The sequence below is a fragment of the Leptinotarsa decemlineata genome, unplaced genomic scaffold (assembly GCF_025532065.1).
Source record: "Leptinotarsa decemlineata unplaced genomic scaffold, Ldec_3_MD MMD2_tig00026282_RagTag_RagTag, whole genome shotgun sequence".
NCBI lineage: Eukaryota > Metazoa > Arthropoda > Insecta > Coleoptera > Chrysomelidae > Leptinotarsa > Leptinotarsa decemlineata.
This window is the reverse complement of record NW_027412668.1, coordinates 20,728,748-20,746,562: the sequence shown is the minus strand read 5'-3', so window position 1 is coordinate 20,746,562 and position 17,815 is coordinate 20,728,748. Positions and strand designations below refer to the sequence as shown.

General features: G+C 33.1%; 1 protein-coding gene across 4 annotated transcripts in view; it reads left to right on the top strand.

The window, feature by feature from the left end:
• LOC111505493 (centrosomal protein dilatory) overlaps window positions 1-17,381 on the top strand; it is a 52,753-nt gene extending 35,372 nt beyond the window's left edge. For all 4 annotated transcript variants that reach the window (XM_074180018.1, XM_074180015.1, XM_074180016.1 and 1 more), the window contains 3 exons: window positions 7,988-8,159; window positions 10,088-10,230; window positions 17,149-17,381. In XM_074180018.1, coding sequence (XP_074036119.1) covers window positions 7,988-8,159; window positions 10,088-10,230; window positions 17,149-17,281 — 448 coding nt within the window. In that variant the 3' untranslated portion in view covers window positions 17,282-17,381. The remainder of the gene's footprint in view (window positions 1-7,987; window positions 8,160-10,087; window positions 10,231-17,148) is intronic.
• Window positions 17,382-17,815: the final 434 nt, after the last annotated feature.

The following is a 17,815-nucleotide window of genomic DNA, read 5'->3' as shown; positions in this document are numbered from 1 at the left end:
AGGAGATGGTCTCACACAAGATATGTTTGTGATGTAATATGAGCATGTATAAATGAATATTTGAGGCATAAAAATGATGAAAATTCCAGAATAAACTCTCATCTTTCAGATGACGGTCATAGACACATAATATACAGCGTGACTCACGGTCGATGGTAGGTTAGACGTTTCTGGAAAACGCAAAACATGATTTTTCTGAAAATTTCACCACATTTCCTTACCTGTTCTATCGATCTGAAATATTTTCAGCATTGCGGCGTTGCCACTTATATCAAGAAGTCCTAGCAATTATATTTATTTAAATGGAACACCCCGTATATTAATATATTTTTGGAATCGCTCTAGTATTTCAATACTTTTTTGTTAATAATGTCCTATACCTATCTCTATCTGTTTTCGAGATAAAAAATAAATTGTGCTGAATATGGTCCAAAACATAGCCTTAACTGAAACTAAGTACATATCAGTACTCTCAATTCATGAAAAGTTGATATTTTGATGATAGTTTGGACAAACTCGATATATTGAAATATCACCAAGAAATCGACTCCATATCATACAGGGCGTGCTAAAATTACTATTATTTCCATTGTGCATAAAAGTAGTCGAAAGTTCATTTTTTCAAATGAAACCCCCTGTATATTAATCGATAAATTGAAAGATGATGAAAAATGCTTTAAGATGATATATCATATCCATATACCTGAATCGTCAAGTTTTCTTAATAAAGCCGTTTTTGTGGAAAAATAGTTATTCACGTTTTACCTACAAGTGTTGAAAGTGGCATTTTATTTTGTGAGTGGGGATTATTGCAAAACGAGCGTCAGTAAGTGGAGCAAACTCACGAGCAAAATAGAATCAGTTTCAACGAATGTATCATACAAATTTTTTTGTATAATTTTACTGCTGATAATAAAAAAAAGTATAGGGTCCATGGGATTTGAACACACGGTCTTTGGATTACAAGGCATATGTTACAACTACATACGCCAACTCACGTTATTTTAAGGAGGATTATTTGTTAGTCATGAAGGACTTTCTACAGTTGGACTGAATACTACTTCGTCATCGTCAGTAACTTCACAGGGATTTAATATTACCAATAGCACGAACTGCATGTGTGAACTTTTCTAAATGATTTTTTGGTAGGTTTTCTGATTGAAGTGTTTCTATCAAAGAGATTTTCAATAACAGTTGTACAAAAAATAATTTTTAAAGAATTTGATTTCTAGGTAGCCGTGGAAATATCAAGCTTATGACAGTTTGGTGACTTTTATAAGTAATTGATAAATGGTTATTGACGGTGTTTCAAGAAATCGCCAAAAATGAATGCAAATATTGATTATTCAAACGAAGTTCTTATGAAATTATTTATTATACACATGAACAAAGTGATCAAATCATTGCCAGAACTTGTAGAAAATTCAACCAAATGTATCCTGAATCAACACCAATGAACGAGGAGAAGTTTGTAAGATTACAAAATAATTTCCTTAACTATGGCTCCATGTTAAAAGCGCCATTACCAAAACCTGTTATTCCAAATGAGGACAATACTGTTAACGTTTAGGCATATTTTTATGCATATACAGAAGCTTCCATTCGCAGTGCAGAAAAATATTTAGGTGTATCACATGTGCTTCAGTACAACGAATTTTGAAAAATCACGGAATGCATCCGTATGAATTTACCAAAGTTCAAGCTCTAAATGCAGAAGACTTCGAACGTAGAATGCATTTTTGTGAATCCCTTTTGATTCATACACAGGAAGATCGGGAATTTTTGTCAAAAATAATTTGGAGCGACGAATCAAAATTTACGAGGGATGGTATTTTCAATAGTAGGAATAAACATTTTTGGGCTGATCATAATCCTCATGTTACAAAAGAAATGGGTTTTCAAAAAAAATTTGACCTGAATGTTTTCTGTATTTTGACCAAAGCATATGAATATGACAATGACTACTATATAAAAGATTCATTTGAAGTAACAGAAAAATTTAATAACACTACTTTACCTCCAAACTATATCATAGCTAGTCTGGATGTAGTCTCCTTATTTAGTAACGTCTATTTAGAAGCATGTCTGAGATCAATCCATAAGAATTGGAGCAACATAAGTAATCATTGTAACATTGATGAAGAAACCTTTTCCAAATTATTAACCTTCCTTTTTAACAGCACATACTTTTCCTTCAATAACAAATTTTATAAGCAAACCTTTGGAACTCCCATGGGAGCATCTATTTCTCCAATATTAGCAACATATGTGATGGATGATGTATTGGACACAGTATTACCAGTATTATCCTTTAAACCTCATTTTTTGAAAAAATATGTAGATGATATCATAGTTTCATTGCCTCATGATGGCATCAATGAGATTCTTGACACTCTCAACAGTTACGACCCATACATTCAGTTTACGATAGAAACAGAAGATAACTTGCAGTCAGTACCATTCCTGGACACAAAGTTCATCAGAACAACTGATAACAAAGTCTTAATTGACTGGTACAGAAAACCTTGCAGCTCAGGTAGATACATGAACTACCTATCGTATCATAAACATTCGATGAAAGTGAACTTGGTCAAGCAACTGAAAAATAGAGTGCTAAAAATCTCTGACATAAGCTTCCATAGTAAAAATCTTAAAATTCTTGCTAATCTTTTCATAGAAAATTCTTATCCAATCCGTTTGATAAATAATATTTTGTTCAGTACACCAACATCTCTAGAAAACTATAATTTAACTTCCAATTTAACCCTCCCTGTCAATGACAATATAACTAGTGATGCTCCAACCCAATTCATTTTTACATCCTTACCTTTTATCAAGGAGATCACTCCCAAACTATCTAGGATTTTTCAAAATTTACCTAACATTAAAATAGCCAATAAAACGGTACTTACCATTAAATCAATCCATAGCAAAGTCAAGGACAAGGTCCCTCTAATAAATCAAGTGAATGTTGTGTATAGTATTCCGTGTCAATCATGTGACAGGATATATATTGGCCAAACTTCACGATCATTAGGTGCTAGAATTACTTCGCACAAAAGTGACTGTAGATTACATCCAGAAAGATGCTCTTTAGCAGACCATGTGAATAATTTGGACCACCTTATGAATTATAACGCAATGAAAGTATTAGCCACTGAATCAACCTCAGTTAAGAGGTCCTTTCTAGAAATGTCTTACATTTTTGAAAATAACAATTGTATGAATAAAAAAACAGACATTAATCACTTGAGTGAAATTTATTCCTACTTATTGACTCTAGATAAAAGCTTTTACAAAAACAATATCAATTTAAACAATTCCATTGTATAATATATCTTAAATTTAATCTTTCATAATAATTTTACCAAACATAAATTTTACATTATACACTAGAGTACACTTGGTACTCCTAGTGAGAGCATATAAGTTTTATCAATTGACAGATGTCACTCTGGCATTTTAACGTTCTATTCTCAGACTCGTTCATTTGAATCCTGCACGCATGGTATGAATAACGGTCTGACGAATAATAATATTTTATAAAAAATAACCTCAAGCATTTAGAATTGTGTATCAAGTTTCATCTTCTCCAATGTATCAACATTTTTTCTTTAACATCAATGTAACCATCCTCACATAAGATGTAAGTCATGAACAATTAATATTTTTGATTTTACCTTAAAACTTATATTATTGTAGTTTCCCTGATGATGGAAATGAAATTTTCCGAAAGCTTGGACTAACTTAAAAGAGTACTCATTTACTTGCTGCAATACCCCACTATCCAATAGTTTTTATTCTTAACTAGTCAGCAACGACTACCCTTCCTCTATATATATATATATATATATATATATATATATATATATATATATATATATATATATATATATATATATATACCGTAATCATGCGGAAGTTGATTATAGAACTCACAGGCATTGTACGTGAAAGATCGCTGAAATATGGAGATTTTATGTTTGTAAATTCCCAGTAACTCCGAGTTACGAATGTTATAATCACTCAGGTTCCCTATTTTGATAAGTTTGTCATTAGATATTTTGGTGTTCTATTTTTCAGTACTTTATGAGTCATATTTAATAGATGTAATTTTTTCATATCTAGCAATTTCAGTTTTCGCATTTTCCGATATTTATGACTTATGTGTTCATTATTGCACACTCAGAAGTGAGGGTCTATAAATGTAGTCACAGTAAGTCAGTTTCGATAATATGAGGGATTCACAAACACGAATTTCCAGAGCGGAACTCATGAATTGTCTACTTGGATAAAGTTGTTTGAGTGTATCATATGAACCTCGGCAAAGTTGATTGACATGTTTTGTGAACCTCAATTCATTGTCTAACCAGAGTCCGAGGTTTTTTGTTTCATTTTTTATTGGAATTTTTTTGAGGTACTGGCTAGATTATGTATGAGCATCGGTCCGAAAAACAATGCACTGGACTCGCGTTCAACTTCAGATTATGTGCTGCAAATACATTCATCAAGGAATCCAGATCCGAATTTGAAGCAGCGGTAACATCAGGTTTCACTTCATTGAAAGATAAGTACAGTTGGGTATCGTACGCGTAGTGGTGTATGCGGCAGTATTTGACGAATGAATGAACATCTGAAATGTACAAAGAGAATAACAGTGAGCCCAATATTGATTCTTGCGGAACGCCATGGCTCAAAGCAAGGGTCTCTGAGGATTTAAGGTCATGAACCACTCTCTGTGTTCTTCCCTTCAGGCAACATTCCAATAGTTTCACTGAATCAGAGTGGAATCCGAAGAATTTTAATTTACTAATGAAAACCTCATGATCCATAGTATCAAATAACTTGCTGTAATCCAGCAGGATCAGACAAGTAACCTTTCAATCAATCAATCAATTTATTCAATTCACATACATATTCTTGTCTATAATAGATATTAGTATATCTTCAATGATAATTACAGTAGATTAAAAAAATTAAAAAATAAATAAATAACAATAAATAAGTGGTGGTGTTCAGTTCTTGGGGAACGCCTAAGCAAAGCTTGTGTTGCGTATTTTCCCAGATCTGAACACAACCATGAATGTGAGAAAAAACAACTATTCATTCCTTTCAGTAAGAAATATATATATATATATATATATATATATATATATATATATATATATATATATATATATATATATATATATTTATTGAAAAAATAATAGAAAGCAATGATCAACCTGAAGAAGTATTGAACCAGACAATAAGGGGAAGAGGAAGCAGGTGTGAGATAAATTTAAAAAAAATTCAGACATGATTCATTGAGTTTATTTCAAATATTTCTTTTCAGAAATCAAAGTTGTGATCAATGAAGGATCTAATTGTTTTCTGGAGTTCATTAATTTTTTTATATTTCTTAATTCAATGGGAACTTGATTGACAAGTTTCGGTCCAAAGTAAGTAACAAACCTTTGGGTATATACGTTTCTACAAAAATGAATACTAATTGTTTTCTCGGATTTGGCTCGGGTGTCGTGTATGTGTGTCAGATATGTGAGAGGCGAGTTTAACGTCCATAGTACACCAATTGCCCTTCAATTGTCCTTCATAATTGTCCTTCATAAATTGCACAATATTTGTTAGAGCTGTGGTGGTGCTATATCCTCCTCTGAAGCCAGACTGAATCGGTGGTATAATATTATGTTTCATTACGTATTCATTGATATGATTGTATGAAATTTTTTCAAATGCTTCAGCTAGAACTGGCAGAAGACTGATTGGTCTTAAATGGTTGATTTTGGTAGGATTCGTTATTTTTGCTAAGAGGATCACAAGTGACAATTTCCAAACCGTAGGGAATGTTGAGTTATTTAGGCAATAATTGTATATTATGTATGTTATATAATCGATAAGAAAATTAGAGATCAAATTGAGCATTTTCAAGGTCACTAAATCGGAGCCCACTGCGTTACTTTTTATTGAGTTTATACATTCAAGCACTTCCTTGTTTTCCACAGTACTAAACACAAAAATGCCTTTCTGATTATGTGAATCTTGCTTATATTTATTTAGTAAGTCTATATGACCATTGGTTTTAACAACGTCAGGAATAGTTGTGAAGTGTTTATTTATTGCATTGACATCTATCAAATCATCTGGTTATGTTATGTCAGGTTTTTGATTAGATTAGATTAATGTAGGGCTTTTGTGCTGGACAGCCACTACACTGCGACCTTTGCAGGTCTATTGTGTGTGCCCTCATATATGGTAGAGTTGTAGGTGTTGATTCCTTTTCAACTTGTGGTCAAAAATGACTCCTAAGTATTTTGCCTCTTGTGCAGTTGGAATTTATACCCCGTGCAGTACTGGTGGCTTCAGCCCTCTAAGTACTTTTTACTTTTTTTTTAATCCATATGAATCCCACGAGTAGCTAGGGAAACTTAGTCCGCCGCGACAGAGCCCTGCATGCCGCGGTAAGGCCTTGATACTTTGAGATGCGACCTGGTGTCTCAGACGTACCGTCTTTCGACAGCTTACCCTGCTGCCATTCAATCTTCAGCACGGTAACTCACACCTTGACTTGGGGGAGTTTGTCAACTTGCCTTGTTTAGATCCGTTGTGTTCGGTTCAGAGCCCCTCTCTCTGTCAGAGCATTGAGAGTACACTGCTATGCAGGGCCACCTCGTGCAGGATGCTATTCTTCATGGCGCACAACGGTCTTGGGATAAGCGTCCTCGTGAGGCTGGTCTGACCTCCTCGGCTATTCCCCTGGAGTCAGTGATCTAGTGTCTGACTCCTCGATAAGTAGTCAAATATCTGCCGCAAGTCTTCTACATTTGTAGGCTTGGTTGAGTACACTTTCGACTCAGGTATCCTCACAGAATGAAGTCCATCGGTGAGATCAGGTGGTCTAGCTGGCCACTCCACTGGCACCTTTTGCCGATCCGACGCTTTGGAAAATGTTCGTCCAAAAACTGTTTTACCTGAACACCAAAATGTGGTGGTGCACGATCCTGCTGGAATGTTATTTAATTGTCTAGCAAATTGTCTTCATTTTTTTAAATTTGTGTAATCATAGGATCTACACAGTCTTGTAATAGATTAAATATGTGTCTCCATTGAGATAACCTCCAATGAAGAATGTTCCAACAATATTATTACCAAGAATGCCGGCCCAGAAATTCAATTTTTGTGGAGTTTGCGAATGTGTTTCCATCACCAAATGAGAATTCACTTCGCTCCAGTAAAGACAATTATGTCTATTCACTTCACCATTCAACATGAAAGAACTTCTGCCTAGAAAACATGTATTGTACAATGGGTTTGTGTTTTCGTCAATTTCTCGCTGAACACTTCACAAAACTGAAGTCTACGATCAGGATCATCTTCGTAGTTGCTGACCGCAGGGGGGTGAAGTTTCGGATATGATATCTATATCAGAATTAGTCTATAAAAATTAAAGTGTTCTTTGAAATTTTTGATTACACTTCCGTTTCTGACTTACAGGGGGGGACAAGTTTTCGTTGGAACGCCCTGTATATACTATTCCCAGGCAAAAGTGTTACGTTCATCAATACATCATATACAAGTCATTTCATGAAAGATCATAATATTTTTTTTGACATTCCTGAAATTATGTTTTCATAATGAATTTTAAATAACGCTAATTTGACTCACTGATGAATTTAATTTTATCAAATTCCTGCAAGTTTTCAGGAAATTGAATAGTATATTTGTAACGTTTTTGATTCATCAGCGATAATAAAGATTTCCGTTAGTTGGAAAACTATCATATCATCAGTATTTTACGAATACAATGTTTACCAGGTTGTGAATTATAATGGAATATAATCTTCTAGAAAGCAACTATCTGGAATTCATATAAAAAATGAAGGTATCAAATAATGGAAGAACATATGTCAAGTAAATCAGAACAAATTCATGTTTATATTTCAGAACTTGAATATTTTAAATATTCCACCCACCATCTTTATTTTTCCAGGAGACTGAAAGAAAAATATGAGAAAGAAATCAAGGATTTGGAGATGTCGGAGAAAGAGTCGAAAAGTAGATATTGCGAAGCAAAAACGAAATTACTGGATAATGAAGAGACCATTATTGGACTAAAATCAAATATCAAACAACTTGAGAATCGCATTCAAGAACAACAAAAGGTGAGATTTACTGAGCGGGGCACTTTATCGAACAGATTTTTTATGAGGCGCGACGGACTGTGGCTGCTCATCGTTTTGAGATTCAACTTAGTACACCTCGAACTTCACTGTTTAGGAATTCTTTCATCTGGAGAACGGCGTATTAAACTGCCTGAGAACGTTTTTCTAAATGAATTTGATCTCCGGCGATTCAAATTCAACCTGAATCGCTAATTTCGCACAAGTCCCGTCTAGGAGCGCCTGAAAAATTTTCCTTTAGTGCTTGTGTTTTGTCCTTAAAGAATGTACTTTCTGATAAGAAGCCGCAGAGAGGGCCCCATCATCTTTTTGTTTTCGAATATAAAGTTTTGGATGAAAGCTTTGAAAAGTATCTAATATTTCAGTTTGTTTAGTTTTTGGAATAAAAGTAACAAATGTCGTTAACATATCTTTTGAAAAATATCCAATGAAAATGACAACTATTTCATGCATACATTTTGTAGTTCTGTCATGACAATGTCTGCACAAATGGGTGACATACAATTACCCAGTCCCAACCCGAAAATTTATTTTTAAAAAGATCTATTGTAACAAAAATGATTGGAATCTATACAGAATCCAAAAACTTCTATGAAAATATCTATGGGTGAAGTGGTAAAGTTTGATATGATTTTCCATTTTGTTTTAATTATACTAATCAAGAGATTCAAAGGAATGTTAGTAAAAAGAGATACCACGTCAAGAGAAATAAAAAAATAATTGTCAGGTTCAATTTCTGATAAAATTAGAAAATTCGAATGAATTTTTCACATAGTATTCAGCTTTTTCGAAACCGTGTATAAATATTTCGCTCATTAATTTCGAAAACTCCCGATACGTCTCAAAAAGTCATAAGAATAATTATATAGACATTTCTTGTCTATATATTCATTTCCATGCAGTTTTTTAATCAGTTTGTTGGATTTGTTATCAATTCATTTTGTTGGATTTTGTGGTGAAATCTTATAGGTGTCGGATTCATTCAAACTTTGTGTAGCCTCCTCAAGCAATTCTTTTTAGTCATTACGGTCATTATGACCGTCGACTTACCTTTTTCAGATTTGGTAACAAATAATTGATAACCATGATATAAGTCAGGGTTATCTTTCAGAAATATGTATCTAATTATTATGTCTGATGGTTTTTGAAATAGTAATATCATTATCACTAAGAAACTACTTTCCGGTGAGTTTATTTAAGAATTCATTATTTCTTGTGAAATTGAAACGATAATTATCGTGGGAAGGATGTTCATGAAAAATCATTGTTACAGAGCCCTGAAGAAGAATTTAATTGAATTTGAAACATCGGCAAAACAATTGTTTTTTTTATTGATCCTGTTACCTAACCAACCTTTCTTCAGAACTATTATTACACACCTAGAACTATATTACTGATTGTATTGTTTTGTATTGAGGTATGAAATGGACGATTCGTATTACATTACATCATTACCTACATTGTAGTTGCTTTTTGATAATGAATGTTGATGAAAAATGAGTTGCAATGTGTTTTTGTGTTAGCCAGCCCTTAACCCTCACTAACGATAACCTCAAGAAATCAAAATTATAATTGGGGTATTACATTCCAACATGCGATTCCAAGTACGATATGGACGTTACGCAGTGAACATCAAACGCCCCACCAATCGGCCTGTATTAACTTTTTGTAATAAACAACATATAACAATATATCACTACTGATGTGGAGGTTTCATTATCTCCCCAAATAATACTTTCTCCCGACATCAGTTTCATGAACTCATTTCATTTATTTCTCGGAATAATGATCAGTCAAACTTCTATTCGAGTTCTACAAGTAAAGCTTCGTTAATATTTATTTTTTACTCTCAAAGTGAGATCGAATTTCCTCTTTGAATATAAGGATTCACGTTACTAATTTGTTTGTAGATGACGGAAAAATACACTCAGGAAAGAAATAATCTCAAAGAGGCCGTCAGACAAGAGATGGAACAGGAAATGAAGGCGTTGGAAAAGGAGGTGGTTCAATTGAAAAACTCCAGAGAAAAGGAACTTCAACAACTTTATTCCAGGTGATTTGGCATTCTTTTCTGGACGTTACTGAGCATGCATTACATAATATTGAGGACGCATTGACGGGATTAGAAATACATACTTTGTTTGAATTGAAGGGGTTATATTTTTAGGAGTGATTAATTTTTGGGAAAGAAAGTTTTTGGCTTTCTACTACTCCATCTTGATACAGAAAAAAGGATGAGGGAATCTTCCAAAGAAAGGAAGAAAGTAATCAATTTGAAAATAAGTAACTCTATACATGGATGTGTAGATCATTCAAAGAAGTAACTTTCAAACACAAACTGAAAGAAAGTCCTCCTGAAACAGCTACTCTCATATAAACATTGAATTATACGAAGAAAAAAATTCACATGAGTTCTACTGATATCTGGCTTTTATTTCACAACGAATGTTCGAAATACAAACTGAGTAGTGAAAAGTATCTTCTGTATAATTCAGTGTTCATATGGAAGTATTTGTTTCGAAAGAATTTTTTTCTTTCGTGTAATTCAATGTTTATATGAAATTAGCTGTTTCAGGAGGACTTTCTTTCAGTTTGTGTCTGAAAGTTACTTCTTTGCATGATCTACACATCCATGTAATTGGCGTGAAGTTATCCACAGATTTCTGGCCACACATGCCGACGTAGAGGAAAATAAAAATCTGTGGTTGGGATACACAATTATTAGCACCCGTACTAATATCTGTGGCTGGAAATACCTATTCACTATAGGTTGAACGTGAAATTATTAAGAATATTTGGTGTTCAACATTTTTATAGTCTTGAGTAGATTAAGGCGTTGATAATCCTTTTCTCATCAACAATACAGATTCAGTGAAAAATAAAATTGAAAATATTAGACTTACTTTCCAATATCCTATATAGAAATGATATCCGATGATGTGCGTCAATCAAAATCACACAACTTCCATAGTTTCTTGAGAAGATCAACTTGGTGACAACAGTTTTCTTGTCATCTAAACAGATTTCGAAAAAGAAATTGTTGAAATAATCAGACTCATTTTTTGAGATTCCTTGTATTCATGAAAACCACACAACTCTTATAGAATCTTGAATAGATCAACACAGTGAAAACCGTTATCTTGTTACCCATACAGATTTCGAAAATAAAATTGTTGAAACGATCAGACCATCTTTTTAAACTACTTGTAGAATTGAAACCAGATAATGTGCGTGCATAAAAATCGCATGAGTCTTATGGAATCTTGGGTAGATTGACGTAGTGATAACAATTTTCTTGTCACCCGAACAGATTTCGAAAACAAAAATGTTGAAACAATCAGACTCATTTTTTGAGATTCCTTGTAGAATTGGAACCAGAAAATGTGCGTTCATGAAAATTACACAACTGTTATAGAATCTAAGGTAGATCGATATAGTGAAAACCGTTTTCTTGTCACCCATACAGATTTCGAGAAAAAAATTGTTGCAATAATCAGACTCACTTTTTAAAACACCTTGTAGAATTGGAAATAGAAGATGTGCGTTCATGAAAATCACACAACTGTTATAGAATCTTGGGTAGATCGAAAAAGTGAAAACTGTTTTCTTGTCACCCATACAGATTTCGAGAAAAAAATTGTTGCAACAATCAGACTCACTTTTTAAAGCACCTTGTAGAATTGGAAACAAATGATGTGCGTACATGAAAACCACACATCTGTTAAAGATTTTCCGGTAGATCGATATAGTTCAAACCGTTTTCTTGTCACCCACACAGATTTCCAGGAAAAAATATTGAAACAATCAGACTCACTTTTTAATACACCTTGTAGAATTTCATGCGTTCATGAAAATTACACAACTGTTATAGAATCTTAGGTAGATCGATATAGTGGAAACTGTTTTCTTGTCACCCATACAGATTTCCAGGAAAAAATATTGAAACAATCAGACTCACTTTTTAGAACACCTTGTAAAATTGGAACTAGAAGATGTGCGTTCATGAAAATTACACAACTGTTATAGAATCTTGGGTAGATCGATATGGTGCAAACCGTTTTCTTGTCACCAATACAAATTTCGAGAAAAAAATTGTTGCAACAATCGATTCACTTTTTAAAACACCTTGTAGAATTGTAAATAGAAGATGTGCGTTCATGAAAATTACACAACTGTTATAGAATCTTGGGTAGATCGATATGGTGTAAACCGTTTTCTTGTCACCCATACAGATTTCGAGAAAAAAAATTGTTGCAACAATCAGACTCACTTTTTAAAACACCTTGTAGAATTGTAAATAGAAGATGTGCGTTCCATATGTTATGTGTTCATGAAAATAACACAGCTCTTATAGAATCTTGGGTGGATCGATATAGTGAAAATCGTTTTCTTGTTACCCACACAGATTTACAGACTCAAAATATGAGTCTGATGCAACAATTTTTTTTATCGAAATCTGTATGGGTGACAAGAAAACGGTTTTCACTATATCAATTTACCCTAGATTCTATAACAGTTGTGTAATTTTCATGAACGCACATCTTCTATTTACAATTCTACAAGGTGTTTTAAAAAGTGAATCGATTGTTGCAACAATTTTTTTCTCGAAATCTGTATGGGTGACAAGAAAACAGTTCACACTATATAGATCTACCCAAGATTCTATAACAGTTGTGTAATTTTCATGAACGCACACCTTCTAGTTCCAATTTTACAAGGTGTTTTAAAAAGTGAGTCTGATTGTTTCAAAATTTTTTCCTGGAAATCTGTATGGGTGACAAGAAAACAGTTCACACTATATAGATCTACCCAAGATTCTATAACATTTGTGTAATTTTCATGAACGCACATCTTCTAGTTCCAATTCTACAAGGTGCTTTAAAAAATGAGCCTGATTGTTGCAACAATTTTTTTCTCGAAATCTGTATGGGTGACAAGAAAACAGTTCACACTATATAGATCTACCCAAGATTCTATAACATTTGTGTAATTTTCATGAACGCACATCTTCTAGTTCCAATTCTACAAGGTGCTTTAAAAAGTGAGCCTGATTGTTGCAACAATTTTTTTCTCGAAATCTGTATGGGTGACAAAAAAACGGTTTCTACTATATCGATCTACCCAAAATTCTATAACAGTTATGTAATTTTCATGAACGCACATCTTCTAGTTCCAATTCTACAAGGTGTTTTAAAAAGTGAGTCTGATTGTGTCAATATTTTTTCCTGGAAATCTGTATGGGTGACAAAAAAACGGTTTTCACTTTATCGATCTACCCAAGATTCTATAACAGTTGTGTTATTTTCATGAACGCACATCTTCTAGTTCCAATTTTACAAGGTGTTTTAAAAAGTGAGTCTGATTGTTTCAATATTTTTTTCTGGAAATCTGTATGGGTGACAAGAAAACAGTTTACACTATATAGATCTACCCAAGATTCTATAACAGTTGTGTAATTTTCATGAACGCACATCTTCTGGTTCCAATTCTACAAGGAATCTCAAAAAATGAGTCTGATTGTTTCAACATTTTTGTTTTGGAAATCTGTTCGGGTGACAAGAAAATTGTTATCACTACGTCAATCTACACAAGATTCCATAAGACTCATGCGATTTTTGTGCACGCACATTATCTGGTTTCAATTCTTCAAGGGGTTTAAAAAGTTGGTCTGATCGTTTCAACAATTTTATTTTCGAAATCTGTATGGGTAACAAGATAACGGTTTTCACTGTGTTGATCTATTCAAGATTCTATAAGAGTTGTGTGGTTTTCATGAATACAAGGAATCTCAAAAAATGAGTCTGATTGTTTCAACAATTTCTTTTTCGAAATCTGTTTAGATGACAAGAAAACTGTTATCACCAAGTTGATCTTCCCAAGAAACTTTGGAAGTTGTGTGATTTTGATTGACGCACATCATCGGATATCATTTCTATATAGGGTATTGGAAAGTAAGTCTAATATTTTCAATTTTATTTTTCACTGAATCTGTATTGTTGATGAGAAAAGGATTATCAACGCCTTAATCTACTCAAGACTCTATAAAAATGTTGAACACCAAATAGTCTTAATAATTTCACGTTCAACCTATAGTGAATAGGTATTTCCAGCCACAGATATTAGTACGGGTGCTAATAATTTTGTATCCCAACCACAGATTTTTATTTTCCTCTACGTCGGCATGTGTGGCCAGAAATCTGTGGATAACTTCACGCCAATATCCATGTATAGAGTTACTTAGTTTCAAATTGATTACTTTCTTCCACTCTTTGGAAGATTCCCTCATCCTTTTTTTTGTATCAAGATGTAGTAGTAGAAAGCCAAAAACTTTCTTTCCCAAACATACTTTGTTTTGTATACAGTGATAGCTCATGGCTAAGTTAGTACGTTCCGGTTTTTAGTGAGTTTCGATTTTTACATGGTTTATGTATTCATAAAAAATCATCTTCTATCGATGTGTGGCTAATTCTTATATTCTGATTCTGGCTGGTAGTATGCACTGAAGTGATATATTCCGAATTCATATTAGATACGGAAAGTTCCCTGATGGAAATTTGTTCAACGTCATTTGGTAATTCATTTCATGCAATTATTGCTCTGTAAAATATATATTTTCTGGAAAATTCAGATTTAAGAGTTTTTGGTTAACAGATTATTGAGCTGTTTTGCTTAGTGAATTTATATGTTCTATAAAGTTTATAGTGGAATGTTTTTTATTATTCATAATAAACTAGAAAAAGGTGCGTGATTATAATTTATGAATAGAATTGATATCGAGTTAACGCTTTGGTTTATGAAAATTTTCATTTGGTTCGAAGAAAAGTAGGAGGTTCATTTTGGAAACTTCTTGAGGGTTTTGAAGTTTTATTTGAAGCAGTTTCCTAAATATTAATTGAAGCCAACTTTTTTCGAATAACAACGATATGGATAATTCATGAAGAGAGTTCATCTATAGATTACTCAAAAAAGTGAAAGCTAGTGGACTTTTCAATATTGTTGTGTTCTAACACTAATTTGGAAATTGTTGTCTGACAGCTCGCATAAGTACTCAACTTTTGAGAGTTGTCGTTCGTATGGGGGCGACAGCTGATTAACGGAAAAAAAGGTTTTTTTAAACAGGGCTGATTTGTGTATATTGATCCAAATATCTATTTGTTTTGAATCAGATTCCAATTGTAATGATACCTCATATTCCACATTCTATATGTGATATGAACGTGTGCTGTCTGTGGAGTTGTTAGTTGATGTGTTAGTTGATTCGAAACTTTCGAGTTACCACTAGCACACTTACAATAATTGTTTATGGGTTTGATATTTTCGTTATGAAATATGTGTTGTTTCTGAATTCACGCCTTCTCTTTCTCAAGTCCATTGTAGTACTACAGATGACATTCACATGACTTTTTGCTGTGATTATTTTCATTTTCAAAAGGCTTTCAGTGAATCGCCAATACAATTAAACGATGCTGAAATCGACAGTGAAAAATAACACTCTTCAACTTCGAAATTGAATCTACTCCCAGCTATACAGTGTCAACACAACTAATTTTTATATGTCAGGCTGTAAAATCAGACAGAAACTACAGAAATGATGAATATTTTTAATGATAATGATTTTTGAGGAATTTTTCAATAAAGATAGGTTTTTCACAATTTCATACTTCTAATAAGTTCTAACATTCCTGTTATTCCATCCTAGTTATATGTTAATGATGACTATGATATACATTTTTCAATTCTTCAAAATCTAATGAGGAATAGTTTTCTCTGTAACTTCTCTCATCTATATTTCTCTGCACGTTATCTTCAAATAGATATTCTCTTCGAACACTAATATTTTTGTAGAAAAGTGGTAGTTTTGTCATACTTTATAAACGGTTTTATTTAGCTTGTTCTGTTCGTTTGTTTGGGTTGAATTTGGTAATTGAGGTTCAACCGCTTCCTGTTTACAGATTATACTGATATCATTGTGAATCAATGTGAATCAAAGATGGCCGCAGCTACAAAGTGTCGGATTATATATTTTTCCACAATTACTTCAATATGAATATCAAATGACAGGGCATGACTAGTAGTACACTTTGAAGAAGATGAAAATTTAAGATGGCTGCGGATACAAAATGGCGGATTACATATTTTTTCACAACTATCCTAATATAGGTATCTAATGACAGGGTTCGACTAGTAAAATAGTAGCACACTTTGAAGAAGGTGCAAAGTCAAGATGGATGCAGCTACAAAATGGCGGATTACATATTTTCTCACAACTACCCTAATAAAGGTGTCGAATGACAGGGTTCAACTAGTAAAATAGTAGTACACTTTGAAGAAGATGCAAATTCAAGATGGCTGCAGCTACAAAATGCCGGAATACATATTTTTTCACAACTACCAAAGTATAGATATCAAATAACAGGGTTCCACTAGTAGAATTGTAGTACACTTTGGAAAATATGTCAATTCAAGATGGCCGCAGATTATTATTGCTGCGATTATTTCACAACTACCCCAATATGGGTATCAAATTACAGGGCTTGACTAGTACTATAGTAGTAGTACACTATGAAACAGATGCAAATTCAATATAATCTATGCAAAGAATTTTGTCAACTCAGAATCAGGATACAAGCATGGATCTCCCTAGCCAACTCAAGATTTCATATCGTGTCGAGGACTGTGTGTAGCGTGACCTGTGTGGCGAGGCGTAAATATGTAAATACTACGCCCAACGATTTAATTATTATTCATTCTGATCAATACCGTCGATTGCTGAGGAGAGTGGTATGATTACTGCTACCTAGGACCTCCCGAAGAATTTTCCAGTTTTTAGTACAGTACCTACATCATTATCATCTTTTTTTTATCAAGCCGTTCAACATACTTTTTTCACTTATTTCATTCAAATTACAATCTCAATGTAACAAATACATTTTTCACTTTTGAGAATGACGTTTTGATATTTTGGTTTCAGGATCAAAGTTTCTGTAGCTAGAAAAGACGAAATACTGAATGAGCTACAAGTCGATCATAAAGCACTTCAAGAAAAATGTGTGTACTTGGAAAATATGCTGGAACAACAGAGAAAAGAATATTTCATGAAGTGATATACTTATTCCATTTATATAACTCGAATAATAATTATAAGCATCATATATTTTTATGTCATTTTTATATTTATTTAATAAAATTTGTATTTATATTCAACTCTCGTCTCATTCATTTGTGAATATCATCAATCAATGTTTGATAATTAAAAAAAATGCATACCGATCTGAATATCTGAATTTAAAATTTAGAAAATATGATATCTTTTGACAGATTACTTTGCTTATTGGTGAAGACCAAGACTTCTTTTTACTTTACAAATAATGTACTTCCGATAAAAATCTCAAAAAGAATCGATTTTCATTTTTGAATTATATGATTTCAGAATATATATTTGAGAGAGGTCACGAAAGATATTTGACATGTCGGCATGATTTATACTTGGTGTCCGCCGAAAAAAAGTATGTATAGTGTACGAAAACGCGTTTGAAATTTCGAATGTATTAGAACTATGTACACGCATTCAGTGTGGTTTAAGGTCTCGATATAATTCAATCTGCAATGTTTATTCTCGTTGTAGTGTGACAGTAGTT